This window comes from Oncorhynchus clarkii, chromosome 16, assembly GCF_045791955.1.
Source record: "Oncorhynchus clarkii lewisi isolate Uvic-CL-2024 chromosome 16, UVic_Ocla_1.0, whole genome shotgun sequence".
NCBI lineage: Eukaryota > Metazoa > Chordata > Actinopteri > Salmoniformes > Salmonidae > Oncorhynchus > Oncorhynchus clarkii.
In genome coordinates this window covers 38,833,442-38,856,035 of record NC_092162.1, presented here as the reverse complement: position 1 = coordinate 38,856,035, position 22,594 = coordinate 38,833,442, and the positions used below count along the sequence as shown (strand labels likewise).

The 22,594-nt window shown below is 45.9% G+C and overlaps 1 protein-coding gene across 7 annotated transcripts in view; it reads right to left on the bottom strand.

The window, feature by feature from the left end:
- Positions 1 to 4,250: 4,250 nt before the first annotated feature.
- Positions 4,251 to 22,594, bottom strand: part of LOC139368407 (zinc finger protein 385A) — a 127,576-nt gene continuing 109,232 nt past the window's right edge. For 2 of the 7 annotated variants that reach the window (XR_011626959.1, XR_011626961.1), the window contains 5 exons: positions 14,932 to 15,294; positions 10,601 to 10,785; positions 10,035 to 10,127; positions 4,667 to 9,169; positions 4,251 to 4,597 (listed from right to left, as the gene is read on the bottom strand). Coding sequence is in view for 4 of the 7 variants with exons in the window: in XM_071107255.1 (XP_070963356.1) it covers positions 8,900 to 9,169; positions 10,035 to 10,127; positions 10,601 to 10,785; positions 14,932 to 15,294 (911 nt within the window). In the remaining 3 variants the exon portion in view is untranslated. Of the gene's footprint in view, positions 9,170 to 10,034; positions 10,128 to 10,600; positions 10,786 to 14,931; positions 15,295 to 22,594 lie in introns of all 7 variants that reach the window. The other 5 variants (XM_071107255.1, XM_071107256.1, XM_071107252.1 and 2 more) reach the window with 3 other exon arrangements.

The window sequence follows — 22,594 nt, the reverse complement described above, 5'->3', positions numbered from 1 at the left end:
CGGGGTCAAGTAACTCCAGCACCAATACGTCCAGGTATGATGTCTATCCAATATACATACAGTAGGACATACTGAAAAGCATTTACACATAATGTTTTATTTCTTTCAGAGAGTCATGGAGTTGGAGGCTAATCCGACCCCACATTGAAATACTTATGTAGACGAGGCAGGGTTTAACGTGACAAAAACACGTCAGCGTGGAAGAAACGTAATCGGGAAAAGGGCCACTGTTGATGTGCCGGGTCAGAGAGGAGAACATTTTCACAATGTGTGCTGCAATCTGGAGTGCTGGTTTGGTCCTGCAGAAATGACAGATTGGTCCCTACAACACTGAGTGCCTTCTTTTGTTTTTAGGTGACCTCCACCAACAACTGGTGCCAGAAGCAGAAAGGGCACCGCTGGGAGGAAACATGAGGACATTTGTGATTTGGTGGGACAATGTAGAATTCCACCATTCACATGCAATCACAAACTGGTTTGCAGCCCATCCAAGAAAGGTTTCCCTTTTCCTCCCCCTACTCACCCCCCCCTACTCACCTTTCCTCCCCCACTACTCACCTTTCCTCCCCCCTACTCACCTTTCCTCCCCCCTTACTCACCTTTCCTCCCCCTACTCACCTTTCCTCACCCCTTACTCACCTTTCCTCCCCCCTATTCACCTTTCCTCCCCCTACTCACCTTTCCTCCCCCACTCACCTTTCCTTCCCCCCTACTCACCTTTCCTCCCCCCTACTCACCTTTCCTCCCCCCTACTCACGTTTCCTCCCCCCTATTCACCTTTCCTCCCTCCTACTCACATTTCCTCGCCCCTTACTCACCTTTCCTCCCCCTTATTCACCTTTCCTCCCCCCTACTCACCTTTCCTCCCCCCCTACTCACCTTTCCTCCCCCCTATTCACCTTTCCTCCCTCCTACTCACCTTTCCTCCCCCTACTCACCTTTCCTCTCCCCTTACTCACCTTTCCTCCCCCCTACTCACCTTTCCTCCCCCCTACTCACGTTTCCTCCCCCCTATTCACCTTTCCTCCCTCCTACTCACATTTCATCGCCCCTTACTCACCTTTCCTCCCCCTTACTCACCTTTCCTCACCCCTACTCACCTCCCCCCACTCACCTTTCCTCCCCCCTACTCACCTTTCCTCCCCCCCTACTCACCTTTCCTCCCCCCTATTCACCTTTCCTCAACCCCATTGAGGATTTTTTTTCTGCCTGGAGGTAGAAAGTGTATGATCATCGGTCACATGATCAAATGTTCTTCCTGGATGCAATGGATGCCGGCTTCCAAGGTGCATAGCGAGAGACGACATAGGATGTGATGTGGACGAGAACATGTGGCCAAATGCTGAAGATCGTATAGGTTAGAACAGGACTGTGCATTTTGGGGGATTTTCCCTTCTGTGCCTTTTTTACTGTAATTGTGTTACATTTTTACACATTTGGAACCAAAGGTCATGTATGTTGGATGTGTTGTTGAACCAAAGGTCATGTATGTTGGATGTGTTGTTGAACCAAAGGCCATGTATGTTGGATGTGTTGTTGAACCAAAGGCCATGTATGTTGGATTTGTTGTTGATCACTGGCAGCAATTTGCTAATAAAGCTTTCACTGCAGCAATTCTGTCACTTCCTATTTTTTTCTGCTGTACATTCTATAAAGTAATGATGGCTCGTTCACTTTTAGATAGTATGTTGCCCTAAAAATGCACTCATTCGACACTCAATTAAAAAAATGTAGAGTGGTGTACAGTAAAAGGAAACTGAATTCTAAAAAACAGTGGATGTCATATTGTCTATTGTATGCAGGTAGAACTGAAACATGAAAAGTAATGCAGTTTTTAATGCCGTCAACTGTTAGTGTTTTGAAAGTCTTAAGTATAGGTAAACGCTTGTTAGCAATTGTAAAAAATAAAAACTAATGTAAATACATGTGACTTATTGCGAAGGTACATCACCAAGCTGTGTGTGTGTTTGAGAGAGAGAGTGTGTGTGAGTGGATGTTGTTGTTAGTATGATGGAAATAGATCAACTGTAGAGATTTACAATAGAGATGTGTTAATGTTTTAGGCCTGTACTGTACCTACTGTATTAGTACCGGTCGTTTAGTTTTACTGTGTCTTCCAATACCCTGGTTATAAAGACAGAGTGGCTAGTGACCATCTGCTTTCTGTCAACATAATGGTCACATTATTGACCATCAAGGCATGTCTTCATCTGGGTCTGTACATCGTCTCAGAGTAGGAGTGCTGATCTCGGATCAGGTCCTTCCTGTCCATATAGTCATTGTGATCTAAAAGGTCAATCAGATTTACATAATGCATGCATACATTTTTACGTATGGGTGGTCCCGGGGTCAAACCCACTATACTGGCGTTACAAGTGCCATGCTCTACCAAGTGAACTACAGAAGACCCAGTAATGTTGCTGTCACTATGACGATTGAATAGTACATAACACTGGCTCTATCTAGTGGTGGGATGGTGGCTCTACATCAGACAACTGAGTCTAGGGCACCAGCTGTTCGTCCTGCTTGTGATCAGCAGCCAAGCTACAGTATCAGTCTATATAAGCAGGCTTGAGGCCCACTGTAAGAACTACTAATCCTCTGGGATGTCAACAACATAGCTCAGGCAGTAGGAAGCTCTCTCATCCATTTATATGCGGCTGATACAGTCTTATACTCAGCTGGCCCCTCCCTGGATTTTGTGTTAAATGCTCTACAACAAAGCGTTCTTAGTGTTCAACAAGCTTTCTCTCTCCTTATCCTTGTTCTGAACACCTCCAAAACAAAGGTCATGTGGTTTGGTAAGAAGAATGCCCCCCTCCTCACAGGTGTGATTACTACCTCTGAGGGTTTAGAGTTTGAGGTAGTCACCTCATACAAGTACTTGGGAGTATGGCTAGACGGTACACTGTCCTTCTCTCAGCCCATATCAAAGCTGCAGGCTAAAGTTAAATCTAGACTTGGTTTCCTCTATCGTAATCACTCCTCTTTCATCACAGCTGCCAAACTAACCCTGATTCAGATGACCATCCTACCCATGCTAGATTACGGAGACATCATTTATAGATCAGCAGGTAAGGGTGCGCTCGAGCGGCTAGATGTTCTTTACCATTCAGCCATCAGATTTGTCACCAATGCTCCTTATAGGACACATCACTGCACTCTATACTCCTCTGTAAACTGGTAATCTCTGGAAGACCCACTGGTTGATGTTTATTTCTAAAACCCTCTTAGGCCTCACTCCCCCCTATCTGAGATATCTACTGCAGCTCTCATCCTCCACACACAACACCCGTTCTGCCAGTCACATTCTGTTAAAGGTCCCTAACGCACACACATCCCTGTCTTTTCAGTTCACTGCAGCTCGGCACTGGAACGAGCTGCAACAAACACTCAAACTCGATAGTTTTACCTCAATCTCTTCATTCAAAGGCTCAATCATGGACACTTACTGACAGTTGTGACTGCTTTACGTGATGTATCTCTACCTTCTTGCCCTTCGTGCTGTTGTCTGTGCCCAATAATGTTTGTATCATGTTTTGTGCTGCTACCATGTTGTGTTGCTACCATGCTGTGTTGTCATGTGTTGCTGCCATGCTATGCTGTTGTCTTAAGTCTTTCTTTATGTAGTGTTGTCTCTCTTGTCTCAATGTGTGTTTTGTCCTATATTTATACATATATATATTTATTTTTTTCAATCCCAGCCCCCCGCAGGAGGCCTTTTGCCTTTTGGCAGGCCGCCATTGTAAATAAGAATTTGTTCTTAACTGACCTGCCTAGTTAAATAAAAAAATATCCAATGAAAATGAAGCCATCCATTCTGAGAAAGCTGGGATGATTCAGTGAATGAATGTACTGCTCAAGACTAGATAGAATGTTTCGCCATTCCAGAATCCATAGGAATTGTGGCTTCTAGAATTTCATCATTTGATATCTGATGTGATGATCAGAGACATATATTTATTTATATCTAAACATACGGCTCTACTGATGATGAAACAGCGGAGCCGACATGCATTAAGGATATAATGACAGTGCTGGTGAGCTGGTCAATTACGTGTGGTGACATTCATTGTATATCGTGCCTGATATATGTCTATGTCCGGTCCTATATATTGCAATAGGTTTGACCCTGGCCCAAAGGTATGTAATCTCCCGCGGAGTATTTTCTATTGAAACAGTTCAAGTTAAGGTGGAGCCTTGTGTCTTTTGAACTCGGGGACGGCTTTGACTCACACAAGGAAGCTGCGGAGGTTTCCTTCTTCAGTTTATTGATTTATTGACATAGATTTTTTTTTTCACCATTCGTTTCTCTCGACAGACACCAATAGCATTTTCGTAAAGTATATTTTTTGTTTAAAATTACATTTATAATATTGTACTCACATATGTATTTTATTGGTTCATTTTTTTATTTATTATTATTGCAATAAACAAGAGTAGCCAGTATGAGTTGGGTATTGCTACAATTCGACATACAAACTCTTACTTGTCCCCTCTGACAATGAAATTCAAAAAAAGTACTTTATTGGCAAGACACGGTTTCACCAAAGTGTCTCCATCTTTATCGTTCTCTGGATGTTTTCCAAATGGCACCCTATTCCCTATAAAGTGCACTACTTTTGACCAGGGCAGTACATAGTGAATAGGGTGCCATTTGGGCAGCATTCTCTGCCTCTGGTGATTAATAAGGATGGAATAAGGCTAAGAGCCTACACACAGCTACCAGGACACCTGTTCAGAAAATATGTTCAACAGTATTGAATAATTACATGAGGATGTACGTACCATTTGAGGTGACTACGATATGAACATAGATGTGAATTTCAACTTCATGGATCTAACAGTGACAGAATCAAACCCTTTGAACTGATTGGTTGGGTCATGGTTGTTAATAATGTTTGATGCTTCGTCAACCATATATCAAGAAACAATCGCTTAACGTCTGTGCCTGCGTGGGCGGGTAAAGGTTTGTCTCCTCTATTATGGTCGGCCACCCTGCCTGGGTTAAGGTTGGTCTCCTGTATATCGTGATAGGCCACTTCTGTTCCAGCCATGGCTTCTCTGGTCTCTGATTGGTGGAGAGTGGGGAGAGCAGGTCTCAACACACACAATATTACACAGGGTGCATCTGAAATGGCACCCTATTCCCTATATAGTGCATTACTTTTGACCAGAGCGCTATGGGCTTAGTGTACCATTTGGGACGCAGACATAATGATGCACACCAACATGAACAAGAGCACTACTCCAAGTACACTTTTTAACTTCACTACAAAGGAAATCGTCTCCACCAAGTCAAGATCAAGTTTAAGATCAGGATTAAGATCAAGTTAACCAAAAGAGCACATTGGTGGATAAACTGACTGAGTCAGCTCTTACATAATGGCATTGATATAATCATGTATTCTGTCATATCAGGATTTATTACTCAATACTCAACCTTATTTCTCACACACGAAAATGGAACACAACGCAACAAAAACACAAAAAAGTCCAAACTAAATGAAAACATCTTGTCAGATCAACTTTAATGCCAGCTACCTGGCGTGCACATACTGTTCCCCAAGCAGAGATTGGCTGCTTTCCAATTCTCTCTCTTTCACCCATAAGTGTACACTTGTTCACACCCCCTTATTTAAAAGCATTGGATTTTTGCAAGCACGATTTACGCCATGTTCCTTACACCAGTCAATTTTAAATCCACGAGGGTGGGTGTAGGATTGCACACTTGGGTAGGTCAGAGAATTGGACCACAGCCATAATTACCGTTGGATTAGACCCCTCTAATATTAATGGCCCTTCTTCCCTAAACCGCTTCTTTATTGTCCTTCTTCCGGCCCTGTCCTAAATCGACCTCTAGACCCTTCAACCTATGCACTTGAAGAAATCTTAAGATGATTCGATACGCAATATGGTAGTAGCGCAATCTGGCCGACTGATTGACTCCATGGCATTGTTGTGTCCAATCCGCTGAGATCGCTGCAAGTGCATAGGGTCTAGGGGTCCATTTCGTATTGGGCTTCTCTACTGTACCCTCTGCAGGCCACCTCCTCTGTGGACGAACATAAAAGGCCTATTATCAGGCACGTTTCCCATTCATAGGACCAGGAGTTTTGCATGTCTTTTACTATGGTTGAGTTTGACTATGTGACTCGACCATGTGACCTGACCGGGACAAAATGCATTTAAGCACATCTAGGACCCAGAGTTCACTGTACATTACTCTGTGGTGTACAACACATTGTTTACGCTTAACAACAACAAGTTAACTCTCCGATCAAAGGTAAGACATTAGAACACATTGCTTCTCGCTGGAAGGGCAGTGTACATCTCCGTTTGGGGTGGTGTTCATTAGGGCACTTTTTGCAACAGAAAACGAACGCCTGGCGTTTCTTATACGACGAGTTCAGGTAGTACCGCCCTGTTCAGCTCCGTTTCGGCTAGTTTTCCTCCGTTTTGAGGCCGCCGTGAACACGGCCCAGTGCTACAGCAGTGTTCAGCAGGGCAGGCTTCTCTTCGTCTAATTCTCAGTTCAGGTAGCTTACTGTAGGTGGACAGCACAGTCTCAGTCTCTGCATCCGGTATCTTACCAACTCCTAAATATTCCACCCGTCTCCAACCATTCCCTCCTAAATAGATGTTGTATTTATTATTATTTGAACGTCACTATAATTGTGTAGGTAACTATGGAGATGAACCAACCAACCCAAAACACAACAGAACAAAACACTGATCAGTCACGGTGAAATAATACACATAGCATTGCATGGCTTTCCGTTTAAAGACAGGAAGGCGTGGAAGTCCAAAAGAAAGAGGGCTGGGCAGGGTCTCCCAGGCCTGTCCTAAATACACTACGTGTGACCTTGCTGTGCTAGTGCTCCGGGGTGGTTGTCACTTAAGTTCAGTGTCTTCTCTCTCTCTCTCTCTCTCTCTCGCCCTCCTCTCGCTCTCGCTCTCTCTCTCTCTCTCGCTCTCGCTCCATCTCGCTGTGCCGCTCTCGCTCTTTGTCTCTCTCGGGGGATCTGGTAGAGATCGTTTGGAAGTTCGCGGTCCCGTTGTTGCCCTTATGTAGCCTTAAACCAACCCTCCGGATGGAAGAGGATGAGAGAGAGGGGGGGGGGGTCGATCCAGTGATGCATAAGAGAAGACCTTGACCCTTCCGGACCCCAGAACTACAGGCCCCAAACAGAGAGAAGGACAGGGAGACATACAGGGAGATACTCTACGTAGAGATACTGTACACTGGTCACACCACCAACACTGTATGGAGTTCATATGGGGGGGGGTTGCATAGGTGGATGGAATCCGGAACCCTGTGCTTTATCACAGATACACAAATCATTCTCTCCGCACGCTCTCGGGGACACACACAAACGCACACGAGAACAGACTCTCGTGTGGTTGTACTTTGAGGACTAAGACTCACATTGCGGTCTCACTGAGTAGTAGATGCTAGAATACCAGTTAGAGTATATGGCAAGGTTCCAGGTTACTGTGTTAAAGGGGCAGTATGAACCAATGCACGCCTCCTCTGCTCTAGCTCCTCTCTCTGTTCTCGCGCTCTCCTATCCTGTGGAGAGGTTTAGCTGTGATCGTTATGGGTGTTGACACACTTCCCCCACCCTGCAGCCATCTTTGTTGTTACAATCTATTTTCAAACGCCAGCGTGTCTCCGCCTCCTCCACAGTGCCCCTGGGTCTAGATATCCAGTGACCCACGCTGGTCGTCCTCTCACCTAGCCCTGCCACAAAGTACCCCAGAGTCTTACCTCTCCTTTCTCTCCCCCATAATCGCCCTACACTCTGTCCCCATTAGGAGAACCCTTTTTGGTTCTAGAGGAACTCTTTTGGGTTCCATGTAGAACCCTCTGTGGAAAGTGTTCTACGTGGAACCAAAAAAGGGTTCTTCAAAGGGTTCTCCTACGGGTACAGCCAAAGAACCCTTTTAGGTTCTAGATAGCACCTTTTTTCACAATCACCTTTACAGTCCTGTTCTCTTCTCTCCTCTGCCCCGCCCCCACACGTCCCACATCAAGATGTGACCATCCCAATCCTGTTGTCACCCACAGTAATACTCTAACAAGGACCTATAGGTCCACCAATAGGAAGAGAGCCTAGGGGTCACCCACAAATGGGGAACAAGGTTGCCTGTTTCGTTTGTGCCCCCGAGAGCGGGAGGAGAAATGTACAGTATTGTGGAATATTGCTATACTTATACATGGCTACACACGTTTATAATAGCTAAGAAGAAGACCACTGAAAAGCAGCTAGCCTACTGTACTGGCATACTATAGTAACAATATTCTCTTGGTTTGGAGGTGCATAGGAAGAGGTGGAGGTGAATAGTAGACTAAGTACACGTTAGACCAGAATGATGAGGAAACCATACATACTTATAGTGTGGCCCAGCACATACTGCACTGGAATAGTTAGCTGCAGTGGAGGGGTGTGTGTGCGTGTGTGTGCGTGCGTGCGTGCGTGTGTGTGTGCGCGATCAGTCTCATCAGTTTGTTCTATCGCTGTATGCAGTGATGGATCTCACAGTGTGTGGGGGAGAGGGAGGTGGGGAGGTGAGAGACGAACAGGGGAGTCTATCCAATGCATACTGTGTATCGCTCCTCCTATCGCTCTCTCTCTCTCTCTCTCTCTCTCTCGCTCTCTCTCTCCATCAGTCGATCACTCGCAGTCACAAGTCTATGAGATGGAGGGAGAGTTTCAGGTCAGGGTGCCCTCTTTCCCTTTCTTTTCTACTCCTCTAGATGTGTTTTACGTTTGATTTGTTCACCGATGATTTGTTTAACCTATCAATTGCTGTTTGTCGTTTATTTAGATTATTTTCTTCACAGTGTGCTTTTGGAGTGGCTGCTCCTGACTGGCCGAGGTGGAGGGGGGTGGAGTCAGTAAGGAGAGAAGAGGATTGGCCCGTGGGAGGTACGCATGGGTCCGGGGGCGGGTCTTAGGATGGCGTGGCTGAGAGGCGGGCCCTGTAATAGGTGGTGGTGGTGGTGATGCGAGGGGTGGTGGACGGAAGACGCTGCGGCGCGAAGCTGGGCCAATTGGTGGTTTGAGGAAGCGGCGGCGGCCATCGCTGCGGCAACCGCCAGGGGACTGGGCAAGAGCCCAGCGCCCAAACATTTGGAGAGATCCTTAGAGAAGGTCAGAGAGGACTGAGGGGAGAGAGAGGCAGAGAGCGAGGGAGAAAGAGAGGGAGGGAGAGACGGATACAACGTTTAAGTGGCAGAAGGTGAACACAAGGGATTCAGGGGAACAGATATAGAAATTGCATTTCAGTTTGAATCTCTTTGATCTCACAACACAGAGGTTTCTACTCAAACTATGTTTCCAGCCAGCCGGAATCTACTCAGAGGAGGCTGCTGGGAGGAGCTGTAGGAGGACGGGCTCATTGTAATGGCTGGAATGGAATTAATGGAACGGAGACAAACACGTTGTCTTTATTTGTTTGGTACCATTCAATTGAGTCCATTCCAGCCATTACAGTGAGCCCGTCCTCCTGCAGCTCCTCCCAGCAGCCTCCTCTGAATCTACTTTACCATTAAGTACTGACTACTCAGGAGACAGCCAAACCTCCTCTCGTTAATTAACTGTCTGCGTGTTTGAGATAGACAACAATGCCCTTTGAACTTCACAGAATCACTGATCTACCTTCCCCCTCGTGTCCCAAATTACTACCCAGCCTTAATCAGGCTGATCCAGTTGTTAATCTGATCTAGCCCTGGCACGATAATCTGATCTAGCCCTGGCACGATAATCTGACCTAGCCCTGGCACGATAATCTGATCTAGCCCTGGCACGATAATCTGATCTAGCCCTGGCACGTTAATCTGATCTAGCCCTGGCACGATAATCTGATCTAGCCCTGGCACGATAATCTGATCTAGCCCTGGCACAATAATCTGATCTAGCCCTGGCACGATAATCTGATCTAGCCCTGGCACGATAATCTGATCTAGCCCTGGCACGATAATCTGATCTAGCCCTGGCACGATAGTGGTCGTAGAGGTGAAAAGTTACCGTGAGGTCAGCCCCCCTGTGCTTCTTGTGTCGGCTGAGGAGTGGGTTGGGTTTCCCTGCCACTCCGTCCCGGTGCCTTCGACTAGATATGTGCTGCAGAGCGAGAGAGAAAGAGAGAGGGGGAGAGATTAGGAGAGAGAGCGAGAGAGAAAGAGAGAGGGGGAGAAATTAGGAGAGAGAGCGAGAGACAAAGAGAGAGGGGGAGAGATTAGGAGAGAGAGCGAGAGAAAGACAGGGTGCAGTGTTAGACAGCAGCCAGCCAGCCAGACAGGTAGCGTTGAACTCTGACCTCTTGAATTCTCTAACAGCCGGTCCCAATCTACTCCCTAACTCCCTAACCCTTCAACGTTTGCAGATCTGAATAGGTATAATCAGGGTAATGGTGGAGCTAACAAGGCAGGGTTTAGCGAATTTGAACTAGCTGAGCTCTGGACTAAGTAGCCTAACTGCAATATATAAGGTACAAATGATAGGTAAACAAAACCAGTAGTCTCTAGTTAGGAGATTAAGAGGAAAGAAAAGATACAGTATGATGCCCCCCCCTCCTTTCTTTCCATCACTCTCACCTGCTTGAGCTGCAGTTCGGAGTTGACCCGTACGTTGCAAATCTCACAGTGGAAGGTGCGTTCCTGAGTGTTGGGGTCCAGCGGCCCCCCTCCCAGCTCCCCTGGGAGTTTGGGGCCCAGTCGAGGGTACGCCTTAATGGGACCCAGCCCACTGCGAGCCTCCAGGATAGTTTTGTGTTTGGTACCTACACACACACACACACACACACACACACACACACACACACACACACACACACACACACACACACACTTTCTTTAATTGACTTAAAGAAAATGGTGTCTAACAATCCCACAAAGGGATTGGTCAAGACACAAAAATACGTCTTCAGTTCAGGATGACATCACCCCCAAGAACACTAACATGTACGCTATGCTGAACTCTTATGTGGCTCATGCTAACCCCATCGCAATTGCTAGAGCTCATCACCCATTGTAAACCTGGAATCCTTTCCCTCATACCACAGAACAGCATATGGTGAAGGAGAACTCAGCACACGTTCAGTTAGTGGAGTGGGACTGGGAGGTGTAGTGTAATATATTCGCCACTAGAGGGCCACAGTGATAAGGTAACGCTGGTCGTCTACAGAAGTGTTACTTTTGGACGTAACATAAGATGGTGTTTTTCAGGATCTCTGCATTGTCAGCGTTGACGTTGGCACCGAACGGAAACACATCTTTAGATCTCTCTGTTCTCTTAGGGTAGCTAATTCAATGTTCTGGGTTCGGGTTAGCTTGACTGAGAGGTCACATGGGTGGTTGTAATAATTTCTTACAGGGGTCAACTGTCTAGAACAACATCTCTAAATTGAAGTCGACTCGTGCGTAGCTTTAGGTCTTGAAAGAATGGAAGAGCATGGTGAAGTATGTTCTGTGAGCTGCCTCTCACGAGTGTTCACATTTTTTGAATGGTTAGGAATACACAGACAGACAGCACTGACGACGTTGTGCCAAAATAGCTCCTATAATTAATTGCATGTTTTGCTCTTGCCTGAAAAATTCCAGTCATGTCCTACCCTCTGCCACCCCTGCCTGCACTCCTTCCTCCCCCGCTGTCCTCCCCCAATCCCAAACCACCAAGCAGTCTGGTTGCACTCTGTCTGACTGAGGGGTTTATGTGCATCCCAAATGGCACCCTATTCCCTATGGGCCCTGGTCAAAAGTGGAGCACTGTATAAGGGAAAGGGTGCCATTTGGGGCGCAGGCTTTAACTTGTTCGATCAATCTTTGAGCTTTGAGAAGTGAGTTAAAGGTTACAGCAGGAGAACATGGGGAGTGGAGGAGGTCGTGGGGGGAGGGGGGGAGCAATGTCTGGAGTGACTGGTTTCACGTGTGGACAAAAATGTGCACTTTTGTTACTGCCTTTGTTCTATTCTGGGCCGACAATGGACGAACCCCCTCGGGGTGTTTTTCACTTGTGCTCTGCGAGCCGAGCTTGACTCATGTTTACAATTAACTAAAGTACTACGCAAACAGACAGGAGAAGTTTCTAAACATGAAAATAGACAAAAACACAGAAAGGAAACCATTGTGTAAACGTATGATCACGGTTGAATACACATCCATCCTTAACCTTGATCGCTCCTCTCTGTATGTAATGTATATTGTATAATGTATATATCACTAGCCACTTTAAACAATGCTATTTAATATAATGTTTACATATGTACATACTGTACTCTATACCATCTACTGCATCTTTATGTAATACATGTGTCACTTGCCACTTTAAACTATGCGACTTAATATAATGTTTACATACCCTACATTACTCATCTCATATGTATATGTATATGCTGTACTCTATATCATCTACTGCATCTTTATGTAATACATGTGTCACTAGCCACTTTAAACTATGCCACTTTGTTTACATACCCTACATTACTCATCTCATACTCTCAGTACTCGATACCATCTACTGCATCTTGCCTATGCCGCTCTGTACCGTCACTTATTCATATATCTTTATGTACATATCCTTTACCCCTTTACACTTGTGTGTATAAGATAGTAGTTTTGGAATTGTTAGGTTAGATTACTCGTTGGTTATTACTGCATTGTCGGAAATAGAAGCACAAGCATTTCGCTACACTCGCATTAACATCTACTAGCCATGTGTATCTGACAAATAAAATTTGATTTGATGTTTGTCGCACTGCGAGCCACACTGTTTGTCTCTCTGTCTGTGATGTTCGTCGCACCGCGAGCCACACTGTCTGTCTCTCTGTCTGTGATGTTCGTCGCACCGCGAGCCACACTGTCTGTCTCTCTGTCTGTGATGTTCGTCGCACCGCGAGCCACACTGTCTGTCTCTCTGTCTGTGATGTTCGTCGCACCGCGAGCCACACTGTCTGTCTCTCTGTCTGTGATGTTCGTCGCACCGCGAGCCACACTGTCTGTCTCTCTGTCTGTGATGTTCGGCGCACCGAGAGCCACACTGCCTGTCTCTCTGTCTGTGATGTTCGTCACACCGCGAGCCACACTGTCTGTCTCTCTGTCTGTGATGTTCGGCCCCCCGAGAGCCACACTGCCTGTCTCTCTGTCTGTGATGTTCGTCGCACTGCGAACCACACTGTCTGTCTCTCTGTCTGTGATGTTCGTCGCACCGCGAGCCACACTGTCTGTCTCTCTGTCTGTGATGTTCGTTGCACCGCGAGCCACACTGTCTGTCTCTCTGTCTGTGATGTTCGTTGCACCGCGAGCCACACTGTCTGTCTCTCTGTCTGTGGACTCTAACGTTATTTGGGGAAAGAGACAATATTGCTTCCAGATTGTGTGTTGATTTGGGCTGCTACTCTGCCCAGATTGAACTGCAGGCACTGTTGCTGTCACACACACACACGTCTGAGTGTCTTTATCTCTGTTTTGGTTTAATATCTGTCTGTGCAGCGTAAGTGATCTTTGTGGGAGTTTGCATGTACGTACTTAATTAGTGCTTGAGTGCACATGCATACTGTAAGAAGAGATGAGAGGGAGCCCTCTGTTACACGATCAACTAGCAATCTTATCTCATTCCTTCATCACTGTGTCCTGCCCCTGGGGCTCAATCAAACATCTATTACAAAAAGCCTTCCAGAGGTTACTCTAATGATATCAGTGATCATTTTTCCATTGGTGGACACTAAATCTACATGAAGCTGTTCATTGATGTGTATTATCATGTCTGGCTGACTGGTGGTCCAAGGCTATTCTTATTCTCTTAACAACACTGCCTTACTGCTGTGGCGTGGTAATGGTGATATGTAGAGACGTGTGTGTGTGTGTGTGTGTGTGTGTGTGTGTGTGTGTGTGTGTGTGTGTGTGTGTGTGTGTGTGTGTGTGTGTGTGTGTGTGTGTGTGTGTGTGTGTGTGTGTGTGTGTGTGTGTGTGTGTGTGTGTGTGTGTGTGTGCGCGTGGGTGTGACATGAATCAGAACACAAAGGGAGTGAGGGCAAGTTAACTGCTTCCCAGGTTACAAACAAAGCCACTGAGACTGAGTGGAAGGTTTGTGGCCGAATGGAGTTGAGAGGAAACAAATACTATTTGAACCCAGCTCTGGATTCATAACAGCTTTGTGGTTTTACAGGCTTAAAGAAACTCCTCCAGTGGTGAAGCATTAAGAGGGCCTCATCTACCAGCATTAACAGGACTTTCTCGGCGTCCTATTCAGGCTGAATGCCTGGGGTAACAGAGAACAGCTTTCTGCTGCATCCGCTTACAGTATCACAAGATACATCATGAATGCTTGAGTGGGAGACTCAATACCTTTCAGAGAATTATTATCAAGGCGTATTTGCTCTGTCACTGGACTGTGTAGGCCTGTGCTGGCTGGGTGATAGAGGACGTGTAGAAACAGGAAGGAAGAAGAGGAGAAATATGCTACTCGGGGCATGTTGGATCAGACACGACAGTAAAACCATTTTGGGAAGGAAGCTTTTGGTTGAAGAGGTTATATGCTTGGCTAGAGTCTAGCGCCTTTGATTTATTTGGTCATCAAGATACTTTTGTTGTAGAAGCACCCTCATCTGTGTTTGAACTTGGAACGCTTACCCCTTTTGGATTTTATTTTCCCTAAGTGCTGGATAAAATGAAAATGGCCGTGTTGATGAGGGTGACACAGGCCAGGCAGATGGGTAGAGGAGATCCGATCTGAGTCGAAATCTTTAATTTTTTTCATCTGGCACTCCACACAGGCTAAATCTCAAGCTCTCAAAGTATTTGACAGAAAACAAACACTATGTTAGCCCATTAATAGTCCATTAAGTACTGACTATTCAGAGGACTGCCAAGTGTCCCCTCTGAGATTAGTAACCTGAAGATGGTCACTGTCCAAACGTACATTTACATACCTTTGTTGTGAGCCTCCAGCTGTGAAAGGGAGTTGACGGCTACTTTGCAGAGGGAGCAGTAGAGGAGTTTCTTAGCTTTGTCCTCCTCTGTCTCTGGGCCGGCCGGGGCCCCGGGAGCAACAGGGGCCACCGGACCACCACTCTGGTCTGGGTTGGTGGTGCCGAAAGCCAGGGGAGAGTCAGAGGATTGGGGGAGCAGAGGAGGAGGGGTGAGGGTGGGGGAGGTCAGCATGGGACACACAGAGGGGGCAAGGGGGGAGTCGGTGGTGGGAGAGGTGGAGAGGGGAGGCAGGGGGTGTAGGGGCCCAGGCAGGGCCAGCAGAGGTCCCCCATTAAACTGTGACGACAGAGGGCGCGGTTCGTCTATAAAGAGGAAACACAAGGGGGAATCACTGTCAAAAAAAATGCAGTGTAAACAAAACAAAAAATGAGTAAAGCATGTCACTGAAACTATAACGTGTTTACAATAGACTTCGGCGATGCTGTCCAAGTGTGTATGAGGTGAAGCAGAGTCAAGTCTTTTCTTCTAACATATAACCAAACACATCCCAACCCGAGCCAGAGGCCACTTCAACTACAACCCACTGGCTGGTTCAAAGATCACACAAACCCCATTTTATCTCACTAAAGTGAAGGATTCCAAAAGAAAAACACTGGCTTGCCATGGGGAAGTATTTTAGGATTCAGTACGACCTTATAATTGTGAACGGTTCCTTCCTTTTAATCTGTACTACAGCAATAACCCATAAGGGAGGATTGGACCAAGCAGGCTGGGAACCAGGGACAGAAGCAACTATCTACATATACTTGTATATAAACACATGGCATATACAGTGGGGCAAAAAAAGTATTTAGTCAGCCACCAATTGTGCAAGTTCTCCCACTTAAAAAGATGAGAGAGGCCTGTCATTTTCATCATAGGTAGACTTCAGCTATGACAGACAAAATGAGAAAAAAAATGTAAAAAATCATATTCTAGGATTTTTTATGAATTTATTTGCAAATTATGGTGGAAAATAAGTATTTGGTCAATAACAAAAGTTTATCTCAATACTTTGTTATATACCCTTTGTTGGCAATGACAGAGGTCAAACGTTTTCTGTAAGTCTTCACAAGGTTTTCACACACTGTTGCTGGTATTTTGGCCCATTCCTCCATGCAGATCTCCTCTAGAGCAGTGATGTTTTGGGGCTGTTGCTGGGCAACACGGACTTTCAACCCTCCAAAGATTTTCTATGGGGTTGAGATCCGGAGACTGGCTAGGCCACTCCAGGACCTTGAAATGCTTCTTACGAAGCCACTCCTTCATTGCCCGGGCGGTGTGTTTGGGATCATTGTCATGCTGAAAGACCCAGCCACGTTTCATCTTCAATGCCCTTGCTGATTGAAGGAGGTTTTCACTCAAAATCTCACGATACATGGCCCCATTCATTCTTTCGTTTACACGGATCAGTCGTCCTGGTCCCTTTGCAGAAAAACAGCCCCAAAGCATGATGTTTCCACCCCCATGCTTCACAGTAGGTATGGTGTTCTTTGGATGCAACTCAGCATTCTTTGTCCTCCAAACACGACGAGTTGAGTTTTTACCAAAAAGTTATATTTTGGTTTCATCTGACCATATGATATTCTCCCAATCTTCTTCTGGATCATCAAAAAGCTCTCTAGCAAACTTCAGACGGGCCTGGACATGTACTGGCTTAAGCAGGGGGACACAACTGGCACTGCAGGATTTGAGTCCCTGGCGGCGTAGTGTGTTACTGATGGTAGGCTTTGTTACTTTGGTCCCAGCTCTCTGCAGGTCATTCACTAGGTCCCCCCCGTGTGGTTCTGGGATTTTTGCTCACCGTTCTTGTGATCATTTTGACCCCACGGATTGAGATCTTGCGTGGAGCCCCAGATCGAGGGAGATTATCAGTGGTCTTGTTTGTCTTCCATTTCCTAATAATTGCTCCCACAGTTGATTTCTTCAAACCAAGCTGCTTACCTATTGCAGATTCAGTCTTCCCAGCCTGGTGCAGGTCTAAAATGTTGTTTCTGGTGTCCTTTGACAGCTCTTTGGTCTTGGCCATAGCGGAGTTTGGAGTGTGACTGTTTGAGGTTGTGGACAGGTGTCTTTTATACTGATAACAAGTTCAAACAGGTGCCATTAATACAGGTAACGAGTGGAGGACAGAGGAGCCTCTTAAAGAAGAAGTCACAGGTCTGTGAGAGCCAGAAATCTTGCTTGTTTGTAGGTGACCAAATACTTATTTTCCACCATAATTTGCTAATAAATTCATTAAAAATCCTACAATGTGATTTTCAGGATTTTTTTTCTCATTTTGTCTGTCATAGTTGAAGTGTACCTATGATGAAAATTACAGGCCTCTCACATCTTTTTAAGTGGGAGAACTTGCACAATTGGTGGCTGACTAAATACTTTTTGCCCCACTGTACAATATATGTTGAATATATGAAAATCTGGGTACAGAACAGAAACCTTATGAGGTGTCCGAGTTTTCCTCTCCTCTCAGTGATGTGGCTTGCTTCCCAAATGGCACCATATTCACTTTCTAGGGCACTACTTTTGGCCAGGGCCCGTAGGGCACTCCCCTCTGGTCTCATCTTATTAAAATGTATCGGAGGAAAGAAGAGGAGAAAGAAATGGGAAACAGATACTCCCTTGGCAGTGGATGGATGTTTTTTCACCGGTTATTGTTGGCTGAGAATGAGATGGAGCCGGGGGAAAGTGACACAAGTGTGTTTTGAAAAGGGGTTCCACGGAAAACATCGCAAACACAAAACACACACACACACACACTCATGCTAGGGCACACATTATTCATCCCACACACATACACACACTTTCTCTCTCTCCCACACATGTACAGCTAGTACACACATGCTATTGGTCAGCCACTCCCATGCTGTAATGCCTCTGGTATTCACCCGACAAGGCACTTGTTGGTGTTCCATAAAGACCCCCTAACTTTGGGTGGGTGGGGTGCAATCCAGAGTTCTCCCCTCCTCCCCCCCTCAGTTGGGGCACCAAACTCTCCTTCACCACCACCAACACTGTCACCACAGGACACACACACACAACGACCGACCACAGGATGTAGCTGCAGGCTGCAGGTGGGGGAGGGGTCGGACGGGACAGAAAGCCCTGCGGGATTATGGGTCTTAAAGGGGCTAAAGTGGGCTATTTTTGGGAAGAACACAAATATTCACTTTAACCGCTCAATTTCCTTTTCAGGATTTACTCCTCCTTCTCCTCCTCCTCCTCCTCAACAAGCTCTCACAGTCTCACTGCGGAATTAGACGTTTATCCAGGGTTGTTCCTGCTGCTCTGTATAGTTCCATTTCTCCAAACCTCAAATTTCAAAATGAAGGGCTAAGTTTAGCGTTATCCCGAATGGTTAAGGTAAGGGTTACGGTGTGGGATAGGGTTAAGAAAAAAAAACTCAATCCACCACTGGGCTCGAACACACCTCCTTCTGATCCAAAGTCATGGGATTACACCCAAGCCTCCTTGATCGGCGCTCACTGTTGCCCCTAGTAGCCATCTTTGAATGGATTTCCCGATGTCTTCAAATCAAATCAAAATCAAATCTCATTGGTCACACATATTTAGCCGATGTTATTGCAGTGCCTGTGTTCCCGGCTCCAACAAGTGCAGTAGTGGTTAACAATTCACAACAATGCACACAAATCTAAAAGTAAAAGAATGGAATTAAGAAATCTATAAATATTAGCAAGGTCGGAGTGGCATTGGACATCAGGACATGGACAGACGTCCAATTTCAAAGTCAACCTTGAACATAAAGCGCGGCTGCCTCAAAGACCGGGGTGATGGGTGTGTCGGGGGTGTGTGGGGCGATGGGGGAGTGGTGTTTACGGCTGGGAGGGTTCATACGTAAAAATGATACGAATACAAAAAACGTTTTGTTGTCACATAAATAGGTGCAGTGAAACGTGTTGTTTTACAGGGTCAGCCATAGTGGTACTGCACCCGTGGAGCAAATGAGAGTTAAGTGCCTTGCTCAAGGGCAACTCGACAGATTTTTGACCTCGTCGGCTCGGGTATTAAAACCAGCGACCTTTGGATTACTGGCCCAACGCTCTAACCGCTAGCAACATCAGAGCAGAGGAAGGAGAGAGGGTGTGAGCGTAAAGCTGAACTTTACCCTCTAAGATTGTTCTAGAAAAGGACAACACGTAAAACACGCGCGTGCACGCTCACACACAAGCGCCTACACACATGTACATACGCAGGCTCTTAAACACACTACTTGCGGCCCCCTTCTGTCAGATCTCTCGCACGTACACACACACACACACACACACACGCACGCACGCGCACACACACGTACACACACGCACACGCACACACACACACCATCACAGTACATCAGCCCCCGATGGAAGAGCGCTGGCCTCCGACCGTGTATTAAAGTTGATCCCAAAGCGTCCTGCATGTGGTTTATGTTAAGCTAAAGAGAGAAGGAGGGAGGAGGGGATGAGAGATCGTAATAGGGGATTTCATGATCCTCTATGGGCTGGAGGAGAGCTATGCTGTTAAGAACTTTCATTTTCAATGCATCATTTCAATGTGCTTCCTTGTTATTCACCACAGTCACTCCTACGGGTGGTTCCCCCCTGAAACCGAGTTCAACTGGGTCTCAGCGTTCGGTATGTTTTAGAATACATTCCCAATGATTTATGCAACCTAAATGCATGTAATGCAACGGATTCCACTAGTGCTTTTAACACGAATGTCTTTATTGTTTATACATTGTAATACACGTGTATTTTTTTTGTATTGTATTGCCCTTTGGGTATTGAATTTGGTTCCTATGGTTCACCCCCTCAGACTCGGCTCAGCGTTTCATGTTTCAAACATGTTTCGGCAGACATATCGCATTGATTCCCATCCTCCAGAAAAAAAATTATCGGATCCTGAATTGATCCGGCTTTTCCCAATTACAGATGGATAACTTCTATTACAGATGGATCACTCCAATTACAGACGGATCACTCCAATTTAAAAGGCCAGTAGAGAAAATAACACAGGCGCACACGCACCCACACAAACAACCACATACACACCCACACACACACACACACACACACACACACACACACACACACACACACACACACACACACACACACACCGACTACAAACTACAACCAGATGCTTTAAAGTTCTCCTCAGTATAATAATGCTGTTATTCAGCATGATGATTAAAGAGTGAAGATGGTGTGGGCTAGACAGCTGAGACCAGGGGGGGGGTCATCAGATAGGTATCCATTGCGTTAGAAGATACCAGACGTCTACCATCAATCCACCCTGTAGCTGGCTCTCTATATGGGGATACAGACAGGAATGGGAGAAAGAGAGGGAGGATTGGCCGATAGCTGGAGAAGATAAGAAGTGATAGGGAAAGAGGCAGAAGTAGGGATAGAGATGGCTTATGTTAAGGAAAAAAGCATGTATATCTGCCTAATTTTTTTCTTGTATATATATTTTTAAAAAAGTTTTCTTTATTTAAAGGTCATTACAATTGAATGCAGAGGGAGAATCAAAGAGATGTGTTTTCAATAACATAGTAAAAGTTGCTCAAGGGGGACTACTGCCTCATCCATCCAAAAACCATGTGCTAAACTAGCGCCATTGTCCTGGAAGGACAAGACAAATTAATAAATGTTCACTAACGATAAATTCAATTACATACGTGCCAAAACACTCGACAGAAAGCATACCAATACCACATTTTTAATATAAATAAATAAAGCATCAGATGTTAGTTACAAACTCAGAGAAAGTAGCTAATGAAATAAAACATTTGATCTGTTTGGTAGCTACAGTACACTGTTTGAACACATGAGCATAGTGCTGGCTAGTTGTGGTACTGCCAGTAACCAGGTGGGTGTGCTGGGATAAGGTTTACCCCCTTTGAGTGGTCAGGGGTTATGTTCACAGGAGGAGATAAGGGGCCTGTGCACAGGGTCAGAAGGAGGGTGTACCCCTTGTGTGTGGTTCCCCTCCAGCCCTCTCCTCCCTGGCTGTGTTACAGGAGTCCATGCTCAGAGTCCATGCCCTGACATATTGAGGCTACTCTGAGGGCAAAAGGGAGTGAGGGAAGGTAGGGCTAGAATGCTTCCCACAATTGTGTCAAGTTGGCTGGATGTCCTTTGGGTGGTGGACCATTCTTGATACACACGGCAAACTGTTGAGTATGGGGAGGAAGGTGCTCCTAATGCTTGGTATACTTAGTGTATATCATTAATTTACAAGTCCAAAAATGGATGTTGCAACTAAGGATTCTAGCGTTAATGATTAATGAATGGAGAAACCCAACACTGTTCTAACGAGCACTCAGCATCATTTATAATGCAGCATGGTGCCTTCTCCTCTCCTCCTGGACTAAGGTATTAACTGTGACTCAGATACACACGCAGGCTCCCAAGAGTCACTCAGCCTGGGTGGAAGGGCTGTCGACTTACACTAGCAAATAAACATTTATGCTGTACGGTTGTACGGTGTGGGGGGTAAAAGTTATAGACTACAGTTCAACTCTTCCGTTTTACAACCAACATCACATTAGGATATTGCAGGGATTGGTAGCCGTGTATAGTTTATGTGAGCAGTGTATGAGATCCAGATAAACTTCCTGTTATTCAACACTACTCTACAGTATGCGTGCAGTAATGTAACTATAGCCCTCAAATGAAAGTCATCTCTTTAAATAACTTTGGGTGTGTGGAGTAAGCACACTGTAAGCACACTGGGCGCAGCTTGGCGGGTGGCTTTACTAGGGCTCTCATTAGAGAGGGAGGGAGGGGAGTCAGAGGAGGGGAAGGTGAAGAAGGAGGAGGAGAAGGAGGTAGATGAGAAAGAGGAGTAGGAGCAGGAGGAGAAGAAGGAGGAGGAGGAGGAGAAAGATTGAGGGGGAGAAGGAGGAGGTGGATGAGAAAGAGGAGTAGGAGCAGGAGGAGAAGAAGGAGGAGGAGGAGGAGGAGGAGGAGGAGGAGGAGAAAGATTAAGGAGGGGAGAAGGAGAAGGTGGATGAGAAAGAGGATTAGGAGCAGGAGGAGTAGGAGGAGGAAGGAGGAGGAGGAGAAAAATTGAGGAGGAAGGAGGAGGAGGAAAAGGATGAGAAGGAGGAAGAAGGAGGAGGAGGAGGGCCACGGCTGCTCTCTCTTTAAAACAGCTAGCCTTGGCCTCTTCTTGTCCCTGTATAGTAAAGGCCCAGCCAAACCCGTCTGCTCTCTTCCAAACCCCAGAGAGCTAAAGACCTTCTCTCTGGAGAACCACTGACCACAACTCAACCCCAGGCTTTTCCTTCACAGTCCCCCAAGGGCCCGTAACTGATCTTAGTACAGTACAATAACAACAAGCCCATATAATCCATCTTACAAACAAATATCTCAACTGGAATGTCTATTATTAGCACACTTCCATGAAATTCTCAGAAAAGATATTCAACCTTCAATATATTATATATTTCAATAGAACACATTGCACATTCTGAAGCTCAATAGTCATATCTCAAAGTCCCAGTAGAGGAAAATCAGACCAAACAAAACACACTTTACACAGTAAATCAATCTGCATCGACCATCACACAGAACTGTAACGTCTGAAAATCAGACCAAACAAACAGAGTAAAACAATCTG